General features: G+C 45.1%; 1 protein-coding gene across 3 annotated transcripts; it reads left to right on the top strand.

Moving 5' to 3' along the window:
- Window positions 1-604: 604 nt before the first annotated feature.
- On the top strand, window positions 605-25,267 carry ebf2 (EBF transcription factor 2). 3 transcript variants are annotated; one of them, XM_068738849.1, is made up of 16 exons: window positions 605-738; window positions 2,433-2,589; window positions 4,277-4,334; window positions 5,615-5,670; window positions 5,779-5,852; window positions 7,166-7,234; window positions 21,134-21,215; window positions 22,594-22,735; window positions 23,431-23,561; window positions 23,719-23,845; window positions 23,976-24,064; window positions 24,152-24,217; window positions 24,349-24,523; window positions 24,615-24,797; window positions 24,884-25,054; window positions 25,236-25,267. In XM_068738849.1, exons 1-16 carry the CDS (start codon window positions 605-607, stop codon window positions 25,265-25,267), a joined length of 1,746 nt encoding a protein of 581 aa, XP_068594950.1. The 3 variants fall into 3 exon arrangements, with proteins under 3 accessions (XP_068594950.1, XP_068594949.1, XP_068594948.1); XM_068738848.1 differs by having other exon boundaries at window positions 4,271-4,334; XM_068738847.1 differs by lacking the exon at window positions 25,236-25,267 and having other exon boundaries at window positions 4,271-4,334; window positions 24,884-25,110.
- The last annotated feature ends 109 nt before the right edge of the window (window positions 25,268-25,376 follow it).

Below are 25,376 nucleotides of genomic sequence, written 5' to 3'. Positions count from 1 at the left end.
TCGATTCACTGGCTGGATGCTGAATCTGGCACAAGTCCAAACAACGGACGCACTTTACACCAATGAGAGCATCCATTTCAACAATCGGTCCCCCATATGGCACTAAGGCCCCTCCTCCACGCTCCATCCCGGCAGAGGGTCTCATTCATGTTTCAGGACAGCGGTTCATTGCGAGCTGCCCGGCCCCTCGGATCAACTGTTGCCATCTGACAAAGGGGAGATTTTCCTCATACGCGCATTTTATAGAGAGACTCGATCTGAACTGTGTGACGAGTTTGAGTTTGAGGTATTCAAATGCACTCGCAAGTGAAGCTGCATGGAGATTTGTGCTTGGATAATTAGTGGGGGGGCATATCTGTTGTCATCGTTTAAGCCCTGAACTGTAAGTGGATTTTTTTTTTCCTTCATCGAAACGCTTTTTTGAAACCGTGCCCCTGATTTATTCCGCTAAACTCTGTGAAAGTTCTTGCGGCGCTCTGGATGAGCGCAGCGCCCCCGGAGTGATTCTTCTCTTATTTCCCAAAGTGATTTGTGCAGCCCTTCAGATCATTTTTTTTTTTTAATCTGAAGTTAAAAAAGTGCACCGAAACGAGATTGGGCTTAAATGTTTGGGATCCAGGAGCATCTGATACGAGAAGTGAGCGGATTAAAAGAGAGAAGTTTTGGAGAGGAGATGGATCCGGTTCGGTCATGGGTGCGCAATGTCGGCGTTGTGGACGCGAACGTGGCCGCGCAAAGGTACAGTACAAACAGCTGATGGACTTCCATCCCCGCTGGTCCCCGGCTCTTATCGTCAGCTGCGCTCTGCAGGCTGATCAACGACAAGGACATCATTTATTTTGACGATCTGCCATTACGAACACGTTACGCGTGTTTAAATGTAGGAATATTTAACCTCGGAGAGACGTCGTTTCACAAAGGAGCTGCAAACAACTTGTTGCAAAACCCAGAAAAGATTACACTTTAGAATAAAATAAAATAAAAATAAAGAGGATTTACATTTAAAAGAATAAAAATGCTATTTCAGTCACTGGAATTAAGAGACTTCTGCATTTGAGCATCAACATAAAGTTGGTATATCTTTAAAAAAATAATCAAAACTTGAACATACAGTCACAAAGAAAGAGCATTAGATCAGATGATTTGCTCCGGTGTAAACGATCGATTTATGCATTTAATTTACGCAAGTGCAACCGCGATAAAGTCACAAAACATTCAGCTATTATTTTAAACAGATCACAATAATTCATCTTCCATCCTCGCGGCCACACAACTTTTTATATATTTTATGGTTTTACATAAACATTAATGAGTTTTAAATTGTTGAATATTGTTATTGTGATGTTCTCCTGTTCCAAACCAATTCCGTCCAGGAGTGATTAAAGCGCAGGAGTTACTTCGTATATCTGAACAGACATAATGTTTAAACGGAAATTAGTAAGTGAATCAACAGAGGTTCTGTTCGTAGTGCGTCATGATGTGTTGCCATTTTACTTATTTTATAAATAAAACAACATATTTTTTTTTTTTAAAGAATTATAGTATTTTATAAAGAGATTAAAAGGGATAAGAATAAAACTCATAGCTTAGAGGTCATAGAACTTTTTAGTCTTTTTTTGGTCATTGCTGTCGTTAAAAGAAATGTTGCCGATTTTCAAGAAAAAAATAAAATCCATAAACTCTTCAAGTTTAAGTCATTTTAGGGTTTACATTTTTGACAGAAGTTCAGTTCACAAAGCAACTGTGCGTACTCTGGGTTGATTAAACAAATATATTTAATTGTTTTTCTAATTTTAAAGACAGTATTACTGTAATTAATTTTTGTAATAATTTAACATTTTAAAATATATGTCTCAATGTGTTGCCTACTCTTCAGTCTTTATGGAAGACACAGAAAACAGGGTTCACCTCAACACGTTTTGGTTTTCACCAGGACGTTTTAATTTATTCTGGTCATGGAAAAGGAACTTCATGGTTTTGAACAAAATGTAAAAATAAATAATCTGCATTTATTTATCTATTTTGCAAATAATTGGAAAACATGGATAAACTGAAGACCTCAGCAATTACATTATACAACCTTTGCAGCCAATAGACACTTTATTGCTTTAGAAAGTGTTTAACATTTTAATGACACTCTGTAAAGTGCAAGTGAATCATATCATATGATCTACACAACATAACTGAGATGCATTTGAATTAATTCCGTTTAAATGATTCATTGCAAACAGAGTAAAGTGCCTGGTCTTTAGTTTTGATTTAATTTTGGATATCTGTAGTGGAGAGATTATATGAATTATCAAATGTAATTTAATTAAGAAAATAGCTTAATCTTTAGTATTGCAAATCAGTTTATTGAACACAATATGTATCAATATAATATCATGACAGCAAAAGTGTGTGTTGACTGTCCCTCCCTGTTGTGTCCTCAGTGGAGTAGCTTTGTCACGAGCTCATTTTGAGAAGCAGCCGCCCTCAAATCTCCGCAAGTCCAACTTCTTCCACTTTGTCCTGGCGCTCTATGACAGACACGGCCAACCTGTGGAGGTGGAGAGGACAGCGTTTGTGGATTTCGTGGAGCACGACAAGGTGTGTGTGTTTGTTTGTCAACATTTCACTTGTGAAAAGCGCAAGTTCTCTTTGTGTTTTCACTGTTTCACAACCTAAAATTGTAAAATCTACATCAATGTTATCTGAGAAACCCTAAATAATAATGGCTGCAATCTGCAGCATCTTATTTCAGATGCAACCAGGTGCCCAGCTGGATTTTCACCATCCGCAGTAAAGCCAAGCATATCGAACAGCTGACGGCTGCGTGTTTACACAAGCTTTACCCTCAATGGGCTGATGACGCTGGATTGAAAAAGAATATCTAATGACTAATTAGCAGCTTGCCTCATTAGGAGGACACCACTACTTTTTAACATGCAAATTATGCTTGCTGCTATAAGTTATACAGTGAACTAATCATCAAAGTCTCTTTTCCTTGCCCCCTCCCCCCCTTTTCTAAATACTGCTGTGGGGTAGCTGGATTCCTCAGGTTGGACAAGACTAAAATAAGGATGCATGCATGCAGTGGGGACTCAGAGTTAGAGACAGGAGACTGCTGGATTGGGAGCCTTATGCCCAGTGTTGATGGACGTTTCTGCCTTGTGGCGAGAGGGGGAGCGAGAATCCCCTGAACTGGCGACAGCTCTGCCCTGTGAGAAAGGCGAGAGGATACACCGTCCTGTCAGCTGAAGTTCAAACATAGTTTTGCGATGAATTTCATGGGCGGGGTGGGAAGGAGAGGCAGCGCTAATGCGAGGGCTGAAAGCTGTCATTGAGCTCCCCTTTGTGCCATGCAGGCCAGCGCAGAGTAATATGACGGCAGCGGAGGAGTTCATTTTCTGCATGGTTACCCTGGCATCTGTTTTTGCTTCGTAATTATGCAGCGGTGGAGTGATGGTATGGCGAAAATAAATGTTCCTCTGTGCATATTTACAAAACGTCTGAAGCCAGACATCCATCCATCCTTTGATGTTGAGTCTCGCTCTCACTTTTGCTATCACGTTTCCATCTTATCCCCACGCATCTTAATTTCCCTGCTTCTTCTTCCCTCTTTACAACTGTCTCCTCTTCCCGGTGTCTCTACCTCCCTAACCTCTCGCCTCCTCGCCCCTCCTCTCAAGCTCTTGTCTCTCTGATGCCAACCTCCTGGGTTATTGGACCAGAGAGCATTCCTTTGAGACCACTTAGAAAGACCAGTAGAGGTAGAAGAAGAAGAGCGAAAGGGGAAGAACAAGAAACAGAGCAAGCGGTGGAGAAGGAAGAAGTAAGAAGCAACGGTGGAGAGCCTTGGGGTGGGGGTAGGAAGTTTTTCTGTCAAGGTCGACTGCTGCTCGCTCTCACAAAGCGAACTTTCCTTTCCACTGTCTGAGTTACACTTTGCACACACACCCAAGCACATACTGAAGAACCACGCCTGTACTACCTTACAGGGGATCACCGCACTTGATTGCAAGGTTTTAAAAGTTCACATCAGACATGATAGTGCAACCTCTACAAAGAACATCCAACTCCAAGGTTAAGCGCTCAGCCTCGGAGCACAACGAAAGGTCCCACGTGGGCCTTGAGCCGACAAAGCTCTGATCTCAACGCTTGCTCCCAGGAAAGGACGAGCTGCAGGATTAGGAGAGCCTCATTGACGCTCAGCTGCACTTATCTCTGTCCCAAACGTGCTTAACTGCATGCCGTGCATCTGTCTGTGTGTCTTTTCTTTCTGTCCAAGGAGCAGACGGGAGAAAAGACCAACAACGGCACTCACTACAAACTGCAGCTCCTCTACAGCAACGGTGAGAAGAGTCAAGCACGAGTTTCAAGTTGACTCATTTAGCCAATGCTGCCAATGCCTGCGTGGAACAGGAGCTGAAACTGAGCGCCAGTGCCGTCCTCTGCTTGGCTCTTTTTTCTGAGCGTTAGCTTCCGCTCACTGTCTAATCACTGGGTTTGCACAATTGAACGTTTGCGCTCTGCCAGGAAATACTTTGCATATGTACGGGGAAATTAAATACATCTTGCCAACCAAACCTCCTCACCACACCCTTCTTCATCCCCCCCTCTAACCCCCCCCCCCCCCCCCCCCCATGGTGCTTCCACATCAGATCCGGGGATACGCGCTGATAAATTCAGTTCCCATGAGCCACTACTGCCCCTACTCTGCTTTTACAGTGGCACCCATGGGAGAGAAGATAAAAGATGTGTTCCACAGCAACCCCCTCGTACACCCTCCATACACACGTACAAGCACACAAAAAAGTACTTCTTCTACATCCCGCTCTCTCATCCCTTTCCCCCAAGCAATATCAAAGGCATCTCAATCGAGACTTTGATGAGAGGAACAGATTTTAAAAGCAAAACTCTCCAAAGTCTCCGTATAAAATCCCATCATAATGTTCTCTCCCCTCAAGAAACAATTCATTACATGGATTTTCCTTGTTGTGGGAGATTTGCAGCAGAGGATTTGACGCATCCAGAGGTTCAGGTGTTTCTGAAAGTCTCACTAAGACACGTCATATCACAGAGAAGCAAGAAATGACGGTGATGTATTCTCCTTCAACAAATTGATGTTAATTAATGTGTATATGATCTTCAATTACTGCAGTAAAATTTGGTAAATATATCAGTAGTTCACTGAAAAATAACCCCCCAAAAAAGAATAGCCTTAAAAAGTGTGAGAATCGGGCTATAAATTCTGGCATCAAACAAGAACATGACAAATATTCATCAAACATCAAATACTCCGAATCCCCTCAGAAACCATAAGAGAGAAAATATGAACCCCATCCCAGTCCCGTCTCTGAGCTTGTCCAGAGTTGAAATGAAAATGATTACTGTCATAAATCTTTCCATTTTATTTTGAGAAACCTCAGTACTGTGTACTTTTCTAAAATAACAAGTTTTGCAGTTTTGAGCTACTTCATTTTTGTTCACAGCGTGTAGCATTTTGCAGTCTTTTGAATAAACCTTCTTCTACTATTGTCTCGGAAAGACAAAAATTACTTTCCAGCAGGCAAAGAGATGATACTTCCTTTGAGAAAAGCGTTTCTCTTGACGTAATCTGCCTGTTTTTCAGGTGTCCGTACGGAGCAGGATCTTTACGCAAGGCTTATCGACTCGGTCACTAAACAGGTTGGTAAACTTCCCTGAAGTTTAACACCCCCCGACTGTGGAATTAAAACTTTAACTGATTCTAAATGGAACTGCATTTTCTCATTGCTCTTCATTTCTTCCTCTCAGCCAATATCTTATGAGGGTCAGAATAAGAATCCAGAAATGTGCAGAGTTCTGCTCACGCATGAGATTATGTGCAGGTGAGCCTCACACAAAAAAACACACACACACACACACACGTGCTCATTCAAACCTTCACCCACAAGGATGAAATCCAAACAGCCATCACTCTCCCTCACCCTGCTTCATCTCAGTCTGCTTGACATGTGATTTTGGAGCCACGCTCGGGGCTCAACTGTTTTCAGATCTAGACTGTGGCTGAACTGTAAGTCTAGCCTGTCCGTCATCATCCGTGTTCCAGCGGCACCCTCCTCCTGCTCCGTGCTGTGTAGCAGCATGTCACCAGACAGCTCCTGTTTCTTCCCGGAGCTCCTCTCCGGCCTGCAGTTTTGTCACCACGCTGCAGTTCTCAACAGCAGACGGCTCAAATCTCTCGCATCGAAATGCAGATCCAGAACTTCTCTTTTACCAAGACATCCTGCTGGAACTTTGTCAACGTGTGACAGATGTGGTCACACACCCAGAGTGTTGAAGGCAGCCTTGCAGTTCTGCTATTAAAAAGGGGATGCAGCGTTTTTGGATGGAGGGCAAGCTGGGGAGAGCAGTCTGGAAGCGGGGCAGTGGCCGAGGATTTGTGGGGCGGCAGGGGGAAGGATAGGGGGCTAGGACAAGGAAAGAGAGGCTAAGACGGAGTGGGGTTTGCCATTGTGTAGCCAGCAGATGCCCGAATGTGACTCACAGCTGGCTAATAACAGAGCCGGAGAGGCAGAGGGCAAGCGTCACAGCTGGGGAGTGAGGCCGTCTGACAGGGGGGCGGATGGGGGGGGGCAGGGCAGGGCCAAGCTGGGACACGAGAGGGGCGAGGCGAGGTGTAGGGGTGGCAGATGGTTAGGGGTGGGGGCACTTTTGTTATGCAGGAGGAGACTTTAAGGGGGTGGGGCTGGGTGGCCAGCAGGCTCCTCGGACAGGACTGCTGACGAATAGTAGGATGTTCGGGGACGTGTGTGTGTGTGTGTGTGTGCGTGTGCATGCACAATGAGACTGCGTGGGGGTTGAATTTGATTTCGAAATCAATGTGACAGATTGCCTGGCTGGCTTTTCACTTTTCAATGGTCTCTTGCTGTTTGTTGGGTGTGTTGTTGTACCTTTTCTTCCTCTTTTATTCTTTTGTCTATTCCTCCCCTCCCCTTTCATGCCTCCTTTGTGTGCCCCGGGGTTTTGGCCGACTGCAGGGCAGAGAAGTCTGGGCCTGTCGATGTGGACGGGCTCGACAAATTATGGCTCCTCCTGTTTAATTTTGTGTGTGTGTGTGTATGTGTGTGCTTTTTGTTTTTTGTTTTTTTGCCTCTGCTGACGCTTCCCTCTTTTCTGTCTCTTTAAACTCTCAACTCAGCCGCTGCTGTGAGAAGAAAAGTTGTGGCAACCGAAATGAGACGCCCTCTGACCCAGTCATCATTGACAGGTAATGAGCTCAAACCATGTCCCGAGCAGCGTCCACCACCTCAAACATGCATGTCTTCACGCTGAATGTCCAACCCCAGTTACAACATGTGCATGTACGGGCGGGACAAATCTCTACAGCAGTGCTAACGCTTGTGTCTTATTTGCATATGAATATGAATATTTGCAGCAAAAGGACAAGGGTTCATAGCGGTCATGTCCAGCACAGAGCCAATGCCTGTCTCCCACGTGTTTCGTTTTATCTCTCGGCCTACCTTTCGCCTGCTGGGATCTGTTTGAGTTTGCAGACGTCGCACCTGAAACCTGCCAAAAGCATCATCGGAGGCATGTGGGTCTAGACGGGTTCACATGTGTAGTAAATGTTCCTCCTGACAGCCAGTTATCGGGCTTAAAGGTGGATGACCGGCGTGCTAATCGGCGTTGCGTGAGGGCCTTCACGTCCGAGGGACTTCGGAGCTCTTGCTCTGTCGACCTTCCATTAACAAGCGTGATCAATGCTCATAGCGGATCACGTGTGAAATGCTTTCTCTGCGATGTCACAGATGCAACCTTCATCTCCTCTCCCTCCTTCAAACCCTCATATTCTCTTCCCTCCTCTCTCGCTTTCCCTCAAATCTGTCGAGAACGCGCTCACTTCGTATACGTCAAGGACCCTTTTCTTTCCTCTCCTCAGTTCAAGCTGGCTGGCTGTTGACAGTGCGTCTCAAAGGATCCCCGCCAAAGATAGTTTTCATATAACGGAAAAATCGGGCTGTTGTCTTTTGAATTTTCCCAGAATGCCTTGGAGCAGCTGCTTTTCTCGTTTACTGTAGTGCATTACTCTGCCAAGAACCTCGTCTTCATCGCCTTTATGTTTCTTCCTAACATGGCCAAAGTTTTTCTGAATGTTTGTGAGTAGCTCAGTGGCGGTCTATCTGTGTGTGTGTGTGTGTGTGTGTGCAGGCTGTGTGGGTTGATTTAAATGGAATCATTGACCTACTGTACTCACTAATCACACTGGATATATCCCATCCTGATTGGGGGGGGGGGTCTCCCTCTTGACTGGCCTGCGAAATCCTGTCCTGAGGGAGCAGCCTATTAGCAGCCAGTTAATTTCTGATAAGCCAGTGGAATTTTGCGTGGACCTGTGCCCTTTTATCCCACTTCATGTGCACTTTCTCACCACACAAAAAAAGACTGACAAAGCAAGATGTGTGTGTGCGTGTGTGTGTGCAGACGGAGTGCACACGGTTTGTATGCATGCAAACTGATGTATTTTTTCCATGTGTGTGTGGCAATCCTTGCATGTTTATTTATGTATATATATATGGATGTTAGTGCGATTGTATGTGTCTTTGTGACCCCTCTTTTGACCTTTCCTTCCTAGTCACTGCTTGGTTCCTAAATAATTCATGTGTGTGTGTGTTGAGAAGACGGTTCTGTGGCTGCGGTAATCAGCCTCCTGCTCCCAGCCCCAACACCTGTTCTCCAATTAACATGCAGCGTGCTGGGGCCCACTCGCTCCTATCGCCCAGTGCTTTCTACCCTTTTTCTTCCTTTTTTCCTCCCACTTTCCGCCCTTTCTGCCCCCTTCCTATCCACCTTACTTCCTATCTGTACTTCTGCACAACCCTCTCTCTCTCTTTTCCGCTTGATTTGACTGTGCACTTTCTTCTTCGCTCCTCATTGGGGGGGGGGGGGGGGGCAAGAGACTAAGAGGTCTCTTGCCCCCCCCCCCCCCACATTGCCAGCTCCTGCTCCACCAACCTCCTTCCCTTTAGCCTGTCTAATTTTGCCATAATTAGGCGGTGTCATCAGGACACCTAGCCAAGCACAAGGGAGTTGGGAATTCCCCAAACAGCCCAAACCCCCTCTTTTTCTAATCTCCTTTCCATATTGTTTCAGTTTTCTCTCCCCCTTCTCCTTTTGCTGCTGAACCCCCCCCCCCCCCCCCCCATCTCTAACTCCTCTTCTCCCTAATCCTGATTTGAGTGAAAAGAGAGAGAGAGAGAGAGAGAGAGGGGAGATCACAGCTGATCTGCAGGGAGGGGGTGAAGCAATAGAGGCTGGAGATGAAGAGGGCAAGGGTGATTGTTGACAAAGAGATGACTCTTAAATTGTCTCGGAGAGAATTGCCCGTTGCCCCGTTGCCTGCTGTGTCGAATACTTGTGTAATTGTTGAATCTTACCATTGTAAGATTAACTGGCTTGTTCACTGATTGGATAGGTGATTGATGAGATTGATCCTTGTGGGTGTCATCATTTTGTGCCACACTTCTACTTGTAATATATTTTCGACGTGTGGCAGTTTTACATACAGTTAGTCGAAAAACATCTAAAAAAATTTTATTAATGGAAGTTTTGACAATCAACTGATGTGGGTAGTTTATTTCATTTGGAAAAATATTTTAACATTTTGACATTTATCCAATCAACCCATCAGTAATAATTCATTCATGCTTTCTCTCTGTGGAGGGGATACACAATATAAACCCAGGCAGATCTGCTAATGGTGGGATTATTGCCATGCTGAACTCTGATCTCTGAGGAACTATATTGGTTGTGGGCCTCTGTGTTTATGAGTGGCCCACGAGTTTACAATGGAGACGAGCAGATGTCAGTATTAGCATTAGACGGCGGCGGTTTGGATGGGAGGGGTGAGTGCTCAGTGTACGTATGTGCTTTTATATTTGGCTAAGAAGCTGAAATCAATAGTCGCCCATAAGGAGTGTGAGGAGAGATCCATCGTAAGGCAAGGGCCTTGTGAGGTCGGGGGTGGGGCGGCGCTGCAGACGGGGTGATCAATGGCAAGCACTATCTCAATAATTGATCGTGTTTCCAAGAGGGGTCTTTTTTAACAAGCCTGCGGTCAGAGAAAGAGGAATAATCGATAGGAATTTTCCAATGTTGTCAATATTCCACTTCCTTTCCTGGCTTCAGAATGAACTCACAAAGACTCCCTCACACGCCTACATATCAGGCTTTGATCCACCTGGAACGCACCAGTGCAGCAATGTTTGTGATTTTCTTTTTAATATTTAAAGTTCATCTTTCTGCTACTTGAGCGATGATTGGTTGTCTTGGGCATCGGCTTGGCTTCAGGAAACCATTACTCTTAATCTCAGGTTGAGGGTTGTATTGATCTGTTTGTATCTTGGTTCTAGTTACGTGCGTGTACCTCAGCTTTGTTTTCAACTGGTCAGTGCAGCAGTTTGCTTTTTTTTTTTTCAGTAACAAATCGATACGAGAGCTTTGGTTTCAGCGGCAATACAAAAATACCTTGTTGAACATTTAATACTGCACTTACTATCTGTTAATCCTGTATATTTATGTATGTTATTTAATTTGATCTTTAGTTAACCCTTTAAAGCCCACACCATGAAGTAATCATGAGAACACTCTAATTTTTGGAAAATAAAGTCTTTAATGGAACCTTCTGACAAATCGTAAAACAACAACAACAACATAATTTTTTATATAAGTGCTCTAATTTATGTAACTTTTGCAAAATGCAGAATTTTTTTCATGCAAAATACAAATGCATGTGTTGACTTGTAAATATCAGCGTTTCGGGTATTTCTTCTGAAGTAGAAGTCTTAAAATCCTGAAAGACCATGTGTATGAAATATGATACGATTGGCAATAAAGGGTTAACCAGGGGGTCTTCAAATTAAAAATCTCTTTTACAACAGAGACACAAACAAGGTAACTTTCCTTTTAACACATTAAAATGCAGCAAATACAACGTGTTATACAATAAAGCAACACGAGTATCTATCCACAGCGGCCTGCCAACAAAGAAAAGCACAAGGGACTGCCGGAAAATGTATTTTTTTCCCAGTTGAAGCAAGAATGCACATTGAAACCCGGTCACACGGAACAGCCTAACTAGTAGCTACGAGAGCTAACTCAGAGAAGGATACAGAGATCAGTTACCATTGCTAGAAAAAAAAATATTAGTCTGCAATGATAACTGACTCACACAAATTAGAATAGAGTAGAATAGAATAGCACTTTATTGTTATTACACACGGTGATGCAATAAAATTAACTCTCAAGCATCTTTTCCCATCAAATAATATTGTACACAATAATATAAAGACACACATGCACACAGAGTCTCAATCCTGTAATGCTGCAACACTGTCAATCTCTCGTTGGTAATTATTTTTCAACTAATACCGTCTGGAAAGTTAGACAATAAATTATTCAGATGGAATCTCTCGCTGTAAGTAAATGTCTGTTCTTCACTAGCCCGGCGTCTGAGAGAGGCAGCCTGGCAACGCTTCATCCACCTGCCGGCTCCTGCCCTTCTTCAACTAAATGTAAATATGTGTATCACAAGTTTCTTCCTGAACTTCTCATGGCGAGAAACGGCAGCCTCCTCATTCTCCATCGTCAACAACAAAAAACAGTCTTTGGGAACAGAGCATTAAGTCGTCAGCGGAAGAATAAATGCAGCAATGTTCAGCGGACCGAGTCAGGGGTCAAATTCCTCTCCTTTCCCAGATGCATATTCCCTCCGAGCCGCCAAGTCGCCTTGTTGGGCCAATATGTAGTTTAGTTTTTCAAATATGTATAAACTTGAAAGTCTAATGTCACAGCAGTTTAGGAGATCGCTTCTCTTACCCCCAACATAAAACTTCTGTCCTGTGAAGTGGAACTCGCCATGCTGTACCCATATCATCGTTACCTTTTCTGCCTTGTTTATAAATGATGAAGATGATTTCTCTAAAGGAGTCTGATCTGAAACCAAGACGTCATGAAAATCCAGTGAGTTAACTTTCCTGTTGGTTTTGATATATTTTGGGTCACATGACCAGTAAGGAGGATTCAATGGGAAAATGAACAAAGAAAAACGATGCAAATGGTCAACACCTGCTGCTCCTCTCCCATCATTCACCAAGAGGAGGCGTGGAGGAGGTGTATCGTTATGTCCCATTTGACTGCAGTAGGGCTCAAGGTGAAATCGGCTCATTTGCTGCAGTTCACAGTTATGCCGTTTTTACGCCTGCCTTTGGTTATTGGTTAAATGTTTTATAAATTTGATACCATGACATTGACACTGTTGCATAAACTACCTGTTTATCACACACGCATGCACAGAGACAAAGTCAGCACTGGTCCCTTTAGTCTGCTGTCACAAGCCTCTCTCTCTCTGATGGGCTAGTACTGTCCAGTCCCTTCAGACCCCCTGTCAGCGTTCCCCCTCAGGATTGGGGCCAGGCAGCGTGGCAACGGCGGCCTGAGGCTCCAGCGCGCATCATCTCGCACAGCGGAGCGGCACACAGGCTGGACCACTGAGCAGCTGGCACAGGACCATGGGGATAGCTCCTCCCTTGGGGCAATGCAAGATGACACAAAGACAGACAGGGAGGGAGAGCGAATGCAAGTGTCTAGACTATCACATCCGCTGACAGGTACGGCCACAAGCAGAGGAAAGCTCACGCAGAGTTATTCTGGATGAAAATAAGTTCAGGGACCTTTCAAGGGCCTCAGTCTCCCTGCAACGTGGCCTCATTTGAACCAGGAAGGTCCTAGACTCCGGTTTGCGCAGGAAGTCTATAACGAGTAGCAGGTTATGAGCTGCATTTTTTTTTTGGCCACCTCTGCTCCGCTTCGGCCAGTGTTAGCTGTCGTAGCTTGAACCCTGAAACAAGGAGACGACTTGGCATGTTTGTTTTTTTGGAAGACTACAGAGGGGGACCGTTGGAAATGGAGCGGTTGGGAAATGTTTCAACAGGAAATGGGAATAGACTTCCAATGAGCTGATGCGGAGGAACAGCAGGGGATTTTTTTTGTTAGAGCGGGTGGGATGGAGCGAGGATGCGGGGGATGATTAGAAGTTTTGAGGCTGAAAAGCTTGGCTCTCCAGAGTGACTGGGGCAAACCCTTCTATTTGTCTGGCCGCTAATAGGGTTCACCTTTGGTTGAGGAGTGCTGCGATTAAGGGGCAGACCTTTGTGATTCAGAGGCACTTCAGACACCAAGCGACCGTGGTTATTTCTGTGTTACTTTGTTATTGTGCATGTTAACTTCCAACATCTGCCTCTTATTTAATGAGGGGATCTCTTGCGGGTATCTCTGTCTGCATGACGATGTGGGTGTAGCGATAGAAGACAGTTAGCGGCCGTATGTCGGAACAAGGACTGTTTTCTTTGGCTGAAGGCTGAAGCTGTGGGTGGAGCTCTGAGGGTGTGTGATTGGTCATTGGTCGTCTTCTGTTAAGGTCTTAAATTTCGCTAATGATTTAACAACGCCCCCCCCCCCCCCCCCCGATGCTGGGCCAGCCCTGCCGGACACCTTGTTTATTTGGCCCCTTTATCTAGAATCTAAACCAACTTCTCCCGGGAGTTTCCCCCAAATATTCCCAAGCTTTTCACTTTCTAAAAAAGAAAAGAAGTCCCACCACTAATATTTGCACATCTGCAGTATTCCTTCAACAGAATCCGATTATGGGTCTATTGGCTTGTGCTTTAGGCAATCAGTTATCTCTCCTGTGGGACATAGTAAAAGCAACTATGCAAGGACGCATGAAAATATAGTTTTTATACAACACAGCGGACAACAATGCTTATAACGCCACACAATAGAGCGCTGCATGGAGTTCAGGACAGACAGCACAAACTCATGTAAAGTTAGGAAAATGCCCTTTTGTGTTGGGTCACTACTTTAACTGATGCTGTTTTGTCTTTTGTCAGTTTAAAATTAAAGGGAAGCAGGAACAGTAATACAACAAATGCATTGTGAGTAAACGAGTGTGTGTGTGTGTGTGTGTAATGGCCCTGATGAATCTGTCAGGGCTCAGGGCAGGGGGCGATGTGACTGCTGACAGGCTCCCAGCATGCATGCTGAGAGCCCCAACAGTCGGAGTGCCCTCCCTTCAGCCCCTGCATCACCCGGCGCTTCTTCTCTCCCAGTCCACGGCTCCACACATTTGCTGTGCATTAGCCGCGGACAGTAAATTACAACACCCAGGACCTCTGCATGATTCCATTCGCATCTCCTCACACGTTCCTCTCCTCTCCCTGCAGCACCGGTATCCAGCTCACCTTCTCCGCGTCTGTCTTATCTCCCTTCTTTTGTCTCGTTGTGATCTGTTTTCCTCTCGCTGTCTGTCATGCTCATCCTGGCTCCTCAACTCTCTCAACCCTGTCAGATTCCTCTCCCCTTTCTGTCTTTCTCTCACTTCTGTTATACTTCTCATCCTCCGTTCTATTGTGTCACGCTACAGAGCGCTCCATCCCTTGCACATCCCCTCCTCTCCCCCTTTACTTCCTTACAAGCGGGTCCTTGTTGTCTAGGCTTCACAGGTTTCTCAGCTTCGTCTTCTCTCTCTCTCTCTCTCTCTCTCTCTCTCTCGTCTTCCTTCCAGTCTAACCATCCCTCCCATTCCCTCCCCCTCCCCCCCCCCATCTTTCTCTCGCTTTCTGGAAACAGATGTTGTTTGTCAGATCTTATCATTACTGGCTAATTAAGAAGACATCTCTTCTCCTTCTGTTGTTGCATCTCTTCCCTCTCCTCTCCCTCTCGGTGGCATCCATCCCAGATTCAGTGTTTGTCTCCGACAGAAAGGTTAGGGCTGGGCTTTGATAAATGCGTTTTATTGATAAATCTGATTCGAAGCCGACTGAGTGAGAGCTTGTTCGCAAAGTACAATTGTTTTTGTTTCACTGCAGATGACCATCTCGTATGTTTAAAACCTATTTGGCAGTAGAGGGTGCTGCGTGTCTCCATTTGACAGTTGAGAGTGTATTTTGACTTCTTGTCCCTCAGGACGCTCCCACGCTTGCTGGGAGACGTGAGGCCACTGATGGGACTCCTATTCCCTGTCCTGGTTGTGAATTCATGTTCTCTACACTCTGAATATTTCTCTGTATCCATCTATTTGGCAGGCTGACTAGTCTCATGTGGCCATGCTTTGTTTGCAGTTTTCTGACACGTCAGTTCATTTTAAATAGCCAAACTGCTCATTTAGCAGTCAGTGGAGGGGTTATTCAGGAAAGCACCCAGGAAAAGCCTCCTCCATCCGTCCCTTGCGTTTGCCGTCCCATCGTTCCACTTCCCTCCTCTCATTCAGTTTTGCAGTGGAAAGCCTGGAGTTTTTACAGCACAATCAAGCTCTATAAATCAGCACTATAGTGGTTTAAATGTTTGCCTTTGTCACAGTTCTCAAGTTTAGAGGTGGAGTGGGCTGGAGTTGAGGTTGCAGGGGTGAAGCCAGCCTGGGAGGCAATGGAGAAGAGGCCCCCATGTGCTCACTGCCTGGGACAACACTGATCAATCATGTATTTATTGATGGAGTTATCGATGCCCAAACAATTCTATTTCCAATCCACTGCATTAAGAAATATAAACGTATAAATGTTTTCATTTAGCATAAACAAAAACACATATTATATAGTGATATGTTGTCCACACACAAGTCACCAGAACAGGTTATGATATAATAAAGTATTAGTATATGCTAAATCATTCTTTAAAGAATAAGTAAAGGAGACTATGAATCTTACAATTTTTCAAGTACATTTACTTTACAATTGTACTTAAGCACATTTTTGTGGTTTCCCTTGTACTTTTACGCCGCCACATTTCAATAGAACACTAATCAGATCAAACTAAAACTACTGCTGAAGATGGAAATGTTTGCATATATTAATAGAACATATCAGTTTTTATAGATGCAAATACAGATATAAGTGGTAATTGCAGTACTATATACGGTTGGATATTTCTAATCCAGTCTATGACAGCATGAACTGAAGTAACGGCATGCCTTTAAGGACGTTCTCTTGGAGCACAGTTGCATTTTTAAATCCTTATTTTTTTCTGAAACATGTCACAATTCCTGCAGCTATGTCTTCCTTTTGTTAGTCGCTTGGCTGGCCTGAAGCGTATGTCAGCATGCAGATGTTATTGAAACTGTCCTAATTCGTACAGGTAAAGTAAATTCTGATGTCACTTTGAGATAATTAGACATCAGCTTCATGTTTACAGTGGACAAAATGTCAACTGCAACAGTGTTGAGAAAATCAGAACTTCTTTATTGAAGACTGCGAAAACTAGAAAAAAAAACAGCATCGGAGTCAGTTTGGCTGCCTGACATTTGCTGCTGAAGCTGATGCCACAGATATCCCTGTTTTAGGAGGAGGAGGGGGGGCTGGTGTGAAAGGTCCTGTGGTGGTATGCGACGGCGGGGGTATCAGTTCGTGGAGGGTTTTCTGTGCCCCATTAGCAGTGTCAAAGGTCATGTGCCCCGGGTGTTAACCCTAGTGACCAGTCTCGCTTCCAGTCTGCCAGGGGACCCTCGTCCAGGGGTATTTATTACTAACCCAATACCTCACTGCTCCATCCCCCAAACACACCATGGAGGAAAACAAACCCCCCCAGCCGTCCCTTGGCCCGGGTACATGTACTAATTGGATGCATATCCCCAGACTCAGGCGTGACATCCCATCTGTAGATATGTTCCTTTGTGGGAAATATTTGCGGATCAATAACTGGCTTATTCAAAAGTGAGCACATGTGCAAGAGCTGCAGCGTGCCTTTGGCCCGTTGCCTGCATGTTAGGGAATCATCCAGCATATGATGTTTAGGATTTTGATGTGACATCAGCACTTTAACTATTGTTTGTATAATTTTTGTGCGACTGACCTTGTAGAACAGACTTGCTCCCAAGTCAGCATATTTCCTTTGCACATGTCCCTGGAAGCCATGTGTGAATGTGTGTGGCTCGTATGTCCAGAGTGTGAAATATGCACGTGTGCGTGCATGCATCTGGACCTGCTGTATGAGTTAGTGCTCTTAGTGTGTGAGTGTGGCAGAGGAAGGCCCTCAGCATGTCAGTATGTTTTAATGCTTCACATCTGGTTTCCTAATTTCACCCCCTCCCTGCCCTCCTCCCCGCTCCCCTCCACCACGATGTCAGGACGCTGTTTTGTTTTTTCAAGGTTTGGAGGGGGTGATGGAGGGGATGTCTGATGAGTGATGGCCCTGAATACAGGACATTAACATTCTCCCTCTCCTTTGTCTCTGCTTTTCCTGTTCTCCACTTCTTTTGCGCTTTCATTAACTATCTATTCTATTTATTACTGCTCCTGCTATATGGGGGGGTCACAGTTACATTTATGTACAAGATACAGAGGAGCAACTTTCCTTATCTCTCCCTCCTCTACTCTTTTGTTTAAGCAACAGGGCATCCACATCTGCCAAAGAAGAATTACGACACCATCCTCCTCCTCCTCATTCCTTTCCTTAAAATGTTCCATTCAATATTTTTGTTTCAAGGCATACATTTGTCATCCATGCTGCACTGACCCAAAATTGGAAGACCAACGTGGAACCCAAAATAGGAGACGAGTGGACAAAGTGTTCCAGCTGTGCTGCCGACTACCTTAACCTCTGCGTTAAACCCTTTGTCATTGTATGCTTCAAGAACCGTTGCCACCGTAAAACCCTCATTTACAATGAGTGCAGCGGGTGATGTGTTTTATGTCTATGTGAAACGGCAGTTTATGTCAACAGTGATTAGTCTTCATGAATCCTATGGACATTTTTTAGGGGTCCTGTGCTGCTTAGGTGCTCGTTGCAAGATTAAGGCCATATGTAGAGCATGGTGAGAAACACTTATCCGTAACAGATGCCTCAGCTGACTGAAAATTATAAAGCAGAGGGGTCCACTTTGAGGAGGGGAATATTTCCAACAACTGCATTTCTGCAGTTTCTTTTTTAATGTTGCGGCTTTCCGATTGGTCAATAAGCCAGTTTTAGCTAAGCAAGTTGTCACCATTGGGATGGCCGCCTCATGCTGTGAGGCTTGTGTTTTAGTCTTGGGAACAGACAAAAAGAAAAAAAGAAAGAGACTGCAGGCCTTGACTGAAAAGTGAAGACAGAAAAAAAAAAAAACAGACTCCCTGTGGTTCCTCAGCGGAAAATGATCCCAAGGTTTAAGACTTGGGTCTATATCTTGTTTGTGTTTCCTGTTTTAATTGTGCCTGTGGAGGGTCGATTTGGTGGAAGATAACACTTGGCTTCTATCGGTGGCCTTCCTGTAAAATTCAATTACTCGTCGAATTTGTCAATAATGGGGTGAAACAAAAATCGCTATCTTTTCCAGTTTCCAGTCCTTGTGTTGTGTTTTTTAATAATGTCACCGGAAGATGTTATTTTTCTCCCCACATGCTAGAACAAAGCTTTGTGTTCGGTTTCACAACGTGAACTTGGCAGAGACAACCAAGAATATAAAAGCCGATTTATTTGCATTACCCCCCCCCCCCCATCTTACGCCTGCTTTTTAATGTACAGTACATTATTCTGCAAATGTAAAGAACAAGGCACACATTAAGCACATCTGATCCAGCAGAGTTCTTTAAAAACAGCCTTTATTTTCAATTTCTCCGTGACATGGCGATCACCTCCAGTTCTTTGCGCGCTCTCCTCATCTCTTCCCTGTGGATGGGGAGCTGTGTGGGTGTGTTACATTGCCTGAACAAAAACAAACAACAGCAATATTAAACTTTTGCAACCACAAGAGGAGGGGATAAAAAACAGAGGGTCCTCGACTTCTTATTAATTATGCAAGATTAGTCTAATTATAATTCAGCAAATGAATGTGTGGCAGAAGGTGCGAGGCGACGGGCCTGGGAGATTTGCATGTTAAGTGGGCAGGGGGAAGCGAATAATGCATGCTAATATATGCGTCAATGTCTTGCTTTAATTTCAGCATTTGCAGCTGTGTGCGTCCGTACTGGGGGGGGGGGGTGAAAAGTTGACTCATTGGGTTTTTTGGGGGGGGCGGCAAAGGTGGTGGTGGGGAGGGGGTCTGCGTATTAGAATGTGAATGCATGGATGTGAATGTGTGCTTTTGTGTGTGTTAGGCATCTGGTGTCATCCAAACAGGGAACGATGAGGAGAAGTCAACAAACAAGGTCAAGAACCCTCAGAAAGTGCACAAAGCCCGAGACGGATGTGGACAACCTCTCATTTAGGGTTGTGGTCTTGCTGTCTGAGGCATCAGTGAAAGTTTGATCACATCAGTCGGTCCAATGAATGATTGCTGCCGGTTGGACGAACGCTGAGTGGCAAGGAAACGATTGTTGTGAAACCGCAGTCAGCCAATGTGTTGACTTGAAAACCAAAAACCGAGACCCTGTCCTGATCCCCCCACCCCCCCTTCTTAAATAAACCGGATAGCATTTAAAGCGAGTTGAAATCTAAGGATCATTAACTCAGGACAAATTGGACAACGCAATTCACAAAGGGGGGGCGGTAAAATGACACAGAAGTTGGATTGTGGTCCTATTGAGGGATCAGGAAACACATTGTGTAACTTCACTTGTGTAATATACTGCATGTGGTACTACTGTAATGGTGTCAATCAGAGTTAGACTTTTGGTAATGAGGTAAAAAAAAAATGGAAGAAGGAAGTGGGAGAGGTGTAGAAATGCTCTTCGATATGGTCCACCCAAAACCGAAGTCGAGCACTGATACATTACAATCAGCCTTCGCCAAGAAAAATACTGATTGCCCTCTGAAGAAAGAGCGCAAAGCAAGAAATATTTTGCAGCTGAGAGCTGGTTTCAAGCCATGTCCTGTTCACAAGGGAGGAAGCTGGAGCAGGTGATGGAAGAAGAGCAAGTAAAAGCGGACAGAGCCAGAGAGCGAGGGAGATTAGTATTCTATGGGAAGGTTCAGGGCTGTGGGGCCGAAGTGAAGTTCCTCTCCAAACAACTGTTCTCCATTAAAATGACTTATATTCGCAAAGAGCACAGTGTGGGTGGGATCGGAGCTGAACACGAGGCCCAAAAGTGCTGCCTCCCTCTGCTGCATTTTTCTCCTGCACTTTTGTTTAATTGGAATGTTAATGCGCGTGTTTTTCACAGGCAAATTAGAACTGCGTCGAGGGTTCTGCATTTGTCCGTGGCCGTACTTATATTGCAATATGTGATTTTCATGAGCGGTTTATCTCTGAAAACGCGTCTCTTGACCGATTTCTCCTTGCTGTGAGATTTTAAAACATATCTTGGTCCTAATTTCTCCTCACCGCCATATTCTTCGGAGCTTCGTCTGCACCTGCCCCATTTCTCTACTTTCCCTCTCCGCTCTCCGCTGTTGTACATCAGTGATGGAATGTCTTGCTGTTTCCTTCTCTTTCCCATCGCTGACTTTGCCTCTCAGCATGGGGACTTTGGGATTGCGGCAGAGCTGCGTTGCCATGGCAGCGAGCTGTGTTGCCGAACTGTGTACACCTGGGATTTGGAGTCTCTCTCCCTCTCTGCTACTTATTCCAGCTCCCTCTCAGGTTTTCTTTAGTGTAGCAGAGGCTATCAGCACTCCTCTCTCTTTACTGCTCTCATTCTCCACAGCCTATCACCTGCGAAGGTACTCTCACATATATAATGAGACACGTAGACTTGAAAACAAATTTCATGTCCATGCCAGCACATGTGCCTCCATCACTGCCTTCTTCTTCTCATTCCACTTTCTCTGTAGTTGTCTCTCCTCCGTTCCCTCTCCGCTCCCATGTGGGGGTTCAAATACGGCATTGCAGGATACCTCAGTCCCCTGAGTCCTCTGCCATATTTCACTGTCTTCGCTTTACTTTGAGACACAACAGCGCTTTTCACTGGACTGCGCTTCAACTTCTCATAATGCAATTTAATGTGTAATAACATTGACTTTAATACTAAGCTAAACAGCTGTGATTGATGTTGGGACTGTAATCATGTGGATGCACACACACACGCACACACACACACACACACACACACACACACACACACACAACCGGCCTCTGAAAAATAATGAGTGTCTCCTTTGACTGCCAGCGTGTTAGAGATGCACATAATCATACACATGAGTCTTTCAGGTCATTTCAGAGTTACTGATCCACAAACATGTGTCCTCTCATTTACCTTTGCAGGTTTTTCTTGAAGTTCTTCCTGAAATGCAACCAGAATTGTCTGAAGACGGCAGGAAACCCACGGGACATGAGGAGGTTTCAGGTAGGAAAAGGAAAGAAAGCGCAATGGTGTGTTAGTGAAAAGAAGGAAGGCGGGACTGGGTATGAGTGGGAAATGACTTTACAGTAATGACAAGCATGGTCCATCAGGAAAACGTATCTTTTTATTATTAACTGATGCCCAGTCGGTGTTAAAAAAGAGTTAATGCCATAAACTCGCGTGGTAAAGCTTCGGAAATGCCTCGTCCATGTCGATGGAAAGACAAACGAAAGGACTCAGATATGTGGGAGAATCGGTTTGGGTGTTGTGCTGCAGGAAATAGGTTGAGGTGTTTCAGGAAGTTGTCAAGAATTGAGTGATTGGCTCCAGATGGAAGAGGTCACGCTCCGTGACCCAGGAAGTGGTCACTGGGGACAATCTCGCCTCACTTCCTCTGCCGTCTTTCAGCACCAGCGGCCTCCGTCTGGCATTCTTTTTCTCCCAGCAAACCCTCTGTCCCTTCCCCTTCTTCGGGCTCCCTCCGTCTCCACCTTGTTTGCTTTAGCTCCAGAGACGTGACAGATGCTGAGAAGTTATGAGGAGCGGGCGCTGCATGACTCTCGTTTCTGGGTTAAAAGGTGATCAGAGCTGGACAGGAGTCGGCTGCTTGATCGATAATTTACAGTTATTTTCCTTTCGGTTTCGCTCCCTGTCCACCTCCTAAAGCACATGTGGCTCTTCTCCTTTCCCTTTTCGTGTTCCTTCACCTGTAAAATTAGGGCCATGTGTCTTTTTTTTCAAAAGGTGTTCATCTTTCTCATCTAATCGTTCAAAAACGTTTACCGGTACTCCCTTGCTCCATTTAACTCACAAAAACAAGCTTTCATGCACACCACAAACAAAGATTTCCCGTTCCTCAATAAGGTCACACACACTCTATTGAAAGAGAAAAAGAAAAACCTGCAATTATTGCCTCATTGACTATATGTGTGTTATCCATGAGATGCAGATGTGGGAAGGGCCACACACACATGCTGAGGCCAGAAAATCAAATTAGGCATAGTGTATATCATTCACTCGACTAACGGCCAGCTAAAATGGGAGATATGGTCCATATGTTTGGTGTCATTGAAGGATCAGGAGGAGACAACGATGAGCTCGCTGCACGCCGTATGAATCAAAACGTTAGGCGAGCCCATATGGAGCCCTGACGGAGCGCTGTAGGGGCGTATCAGCAGTGTCAACACCACAAAACAGACATATTATGAATGTCCCAGGGATGTCCCATATTAATAGTGAGAAATATGACTAGCACATGTATACCAGGATAAATTGTCGCTGAGGGATTTCTCTGCTGTAAGTTGAGACAACGACTTACAGTGTGTGTGTGTGTGTGTGTGTGCACTGCATGAATCTTCTCCCTTTCCGCTCCTCCCTTCAGGTGGTGTTGTCCAGCACCGTGAGCGTAGATGGACACATCCTGGCAGTGTCTGACAACATGTTCGTCCACAACAACTCCAAACATGGCCGGAGAGCCCGCAGACTGGATCCAGGAGAATCCGCGGAGAATAGCATGGAATATGGTGAGACTCCGCAGAAGCTGCGACGTGTCACCCCCCCCTGGTTGGATCACATTTTATGACACGTTTACTTGGCAATTCTAAACCAGGAGACACATAATGCATCATCCTGTGCTGTAGCGTAATGTAAATATATTTATGTATACATGAAAGTATGAAAGTGATTCATAAACATAAATGATCATTTATATATATTTGCAATTTCTGAAATTGTAGACTTTGGTTTATGGTTAATGTTGCATTTCAAAAAGCAACAACTACCTAATGGGTTTGCGGAATGGTGATCGATGTTCAAGAGACAGAAACGGCAAAATTTGGTGGTAAGATAGAGATCCCCGCCCCACATAAACATCGGTCAATAATCAACCGAGATATTGAGGAACAAATTTTGAAGCTCCTTTGACTGCAAGGTTAAAGAAAATTTCAAAGTGACCCATCATCCAGGATCTCTTCTGGATCATCACCAAACATTAATCATCTGTTCCTGGTAACATTCCCAACATTTACAGAAAATGTTATTCAATGTTTTGAGTTATGTTGCTAAAAGACAGACAGAAAAACAACAAAAACAAACCAAAGCTGATGATTCTGCCTCGGCAGAGGTAAAACAACAACTTGTCTTGGCCAGAACAATGAATCTTGATTGGACCCCATCATCACTGTGATGCTGGAATGCCTCTTTTGTTTCTCCTGTCCAGCCACCCCTTGCATCAAAGCCATCAGTCCCAGTGAGGGCTGGACCACTGGTGGGGCCATGGTCATTGTCATCGGGGAGAACTTCTTTGATGGGCTTCAGGTGGTGTTTGGCAGCATGCTGGTGTGGAGTGAGGTACGGTTATTAAAGAATCTAAAGCTTATAGGCTTTATCTCATTGGTGAGAACAAATTAATCTTTCCATAACAGCGTTAACACAAATATTTACATTGCATGGGGGGGGGAGGGTACTTTGGTGCTGCTGTGTGACTGTTTTATGTCATGTTCTTCAGCTGATCACACCGCACGCTATCCGTGTCCAGACACCTCCTCGACACATTCCTGGGGTGGTGGAGGTCACATTGTCTTATAAATCGAAACAGTTCTGCAAAGGAGCGCCTGGACGCTTCATCTACACAGGTGTGTGTGTGTGTGTGTGTGTGTTTCTTCAATACATCTTGTAAAACTGAGATCTTAATGACAAACCAATACTCGTACTAATGCATGTACTGCAAATGTACTGCGTTTGTTTCCTTTTATTTCATCTCAGCCCTAAACGAGCCAACTATAGACTACGGTTTCCAGCGTCTTCAAAAGGTCATTCCTCGACATCCTGGCGACCCAGAGAAATTAGCCAAGGTAAAATGCTTCCAAATAAGACACCTCCATGCTGGTGAGGACCCATTTCTATCAATTTGAAAATCTAATAAATGATGCCCCTCGCAGGAGATCCTCCTCAAGAGAGCCGCAGATCTTGTTGAGGCCCTGTATGGAAATCCGCACAGTAATCAGGTAAACAACCTTGATGTGACATCACAAATACTTTAAAATGACACATTCGACACACATTTGAAATGTGACACCATTGATTTGGCGAGTGGACTCGCGAGTTGCTGATGAGTTTGTGATCGTATCTCCTGCAGGACATGCTGCTGAAACGTGCAGCTGACATTGCTGAGGCTCTCTACAGTGTCCCACGTCCTCACAGTCAGCTGCAGGCATTGCCCAGCTCCCCAGCCCACGGCAGCGTCATGGGTCTGGGGTCCTATCCTTCTCAGTTAGGTGTCAGCATCGGGGACCATGGACAGAGCAGCCAAGGCAAGCGGAATACAATATATAGAGCCTTCACTAGTGAACTTATTATCAGTAACAAACCTTAGAAAGACCTAAAATGTCTCTATTTGTCCAGGATACATTCGAAATTCCAGTAGCTTGTCTCCAAGGGGTTACCCATCAGCCTCCACTCCTCAGCAGTCAGGCTACGGGGGCAGCGGAGGGATGACCGGAGGCTATGGGACGGTTCCCATGACCAGCCTGGGCGTACCTGGCTCACCTGGCTTCAGCAGTGCCTCCCCCACAGGCTCCCCCTACAGTAAGGCCTTGCACTTGTGTCTCGTATTTAACCTCACGTTTCTGAGTGGAGGCTTGATAGTCATCGGTGTTCTCCCCCCTCCACAGTAATGCCCTCCAGCCCGACTATACCAGGAAGCTCCAGCTCTTCTTCATCTCTCTTGCCTTTCTCCTCCTTCCCGTCTGCTGCTAAACAGAAGAGTGCTTTTGCTCCCGTCCTCAGGCCCCAGGGCTCCCCCTCCCCTGCTTGCCCCGCCTCAGGGGGGAACAGCTTCAGAGGTAGCCATCCAACTCACTATCTGACCCCCCTGTCTGAACTCACGAATGCAGTCTAACCCCCCCCTACTAACCACTCCAAAGCTTTGAGTGAACAACACAGACAAACATTTTGCTGGATGTACACTAATGAAAGACCTCATCGATTAGAATCATAGATTTTGTATATTTTTTTTCTCTTCAGCAATTACGGGCCTGGTTGTTCCCTCGATGTAGCAAAGCACCTACCCCAACCTGCCCCAGACCACTGCTACACTTAGCCCCTCTTTCGGCATTGAGAGGGCAGGGAGAATGGAAAATTGATCACTAGAGACCATGTGGAACT

This window comes from Brachionichthys hirsutus, chromosome 4 (genome assembly GCF_040956055.1).
Source record: "Brachionichthys hirsutus isolate HB-005 chromosome 4, CSIRO-AGI_Bhir_v1, whole genome shotgun sequence".
Lineage (NCBI taxonomy): Eukaryota > Metazoa > Chordata > Actinopteri > Lophiiformes > Brachionichthyidae > Brachionichthys > Brachionichthys hirsutus.
Note: the sequence above shows the minus strand (reverse complement) of the source record. Positions and strands in the feature narration are given on the sequence as shown.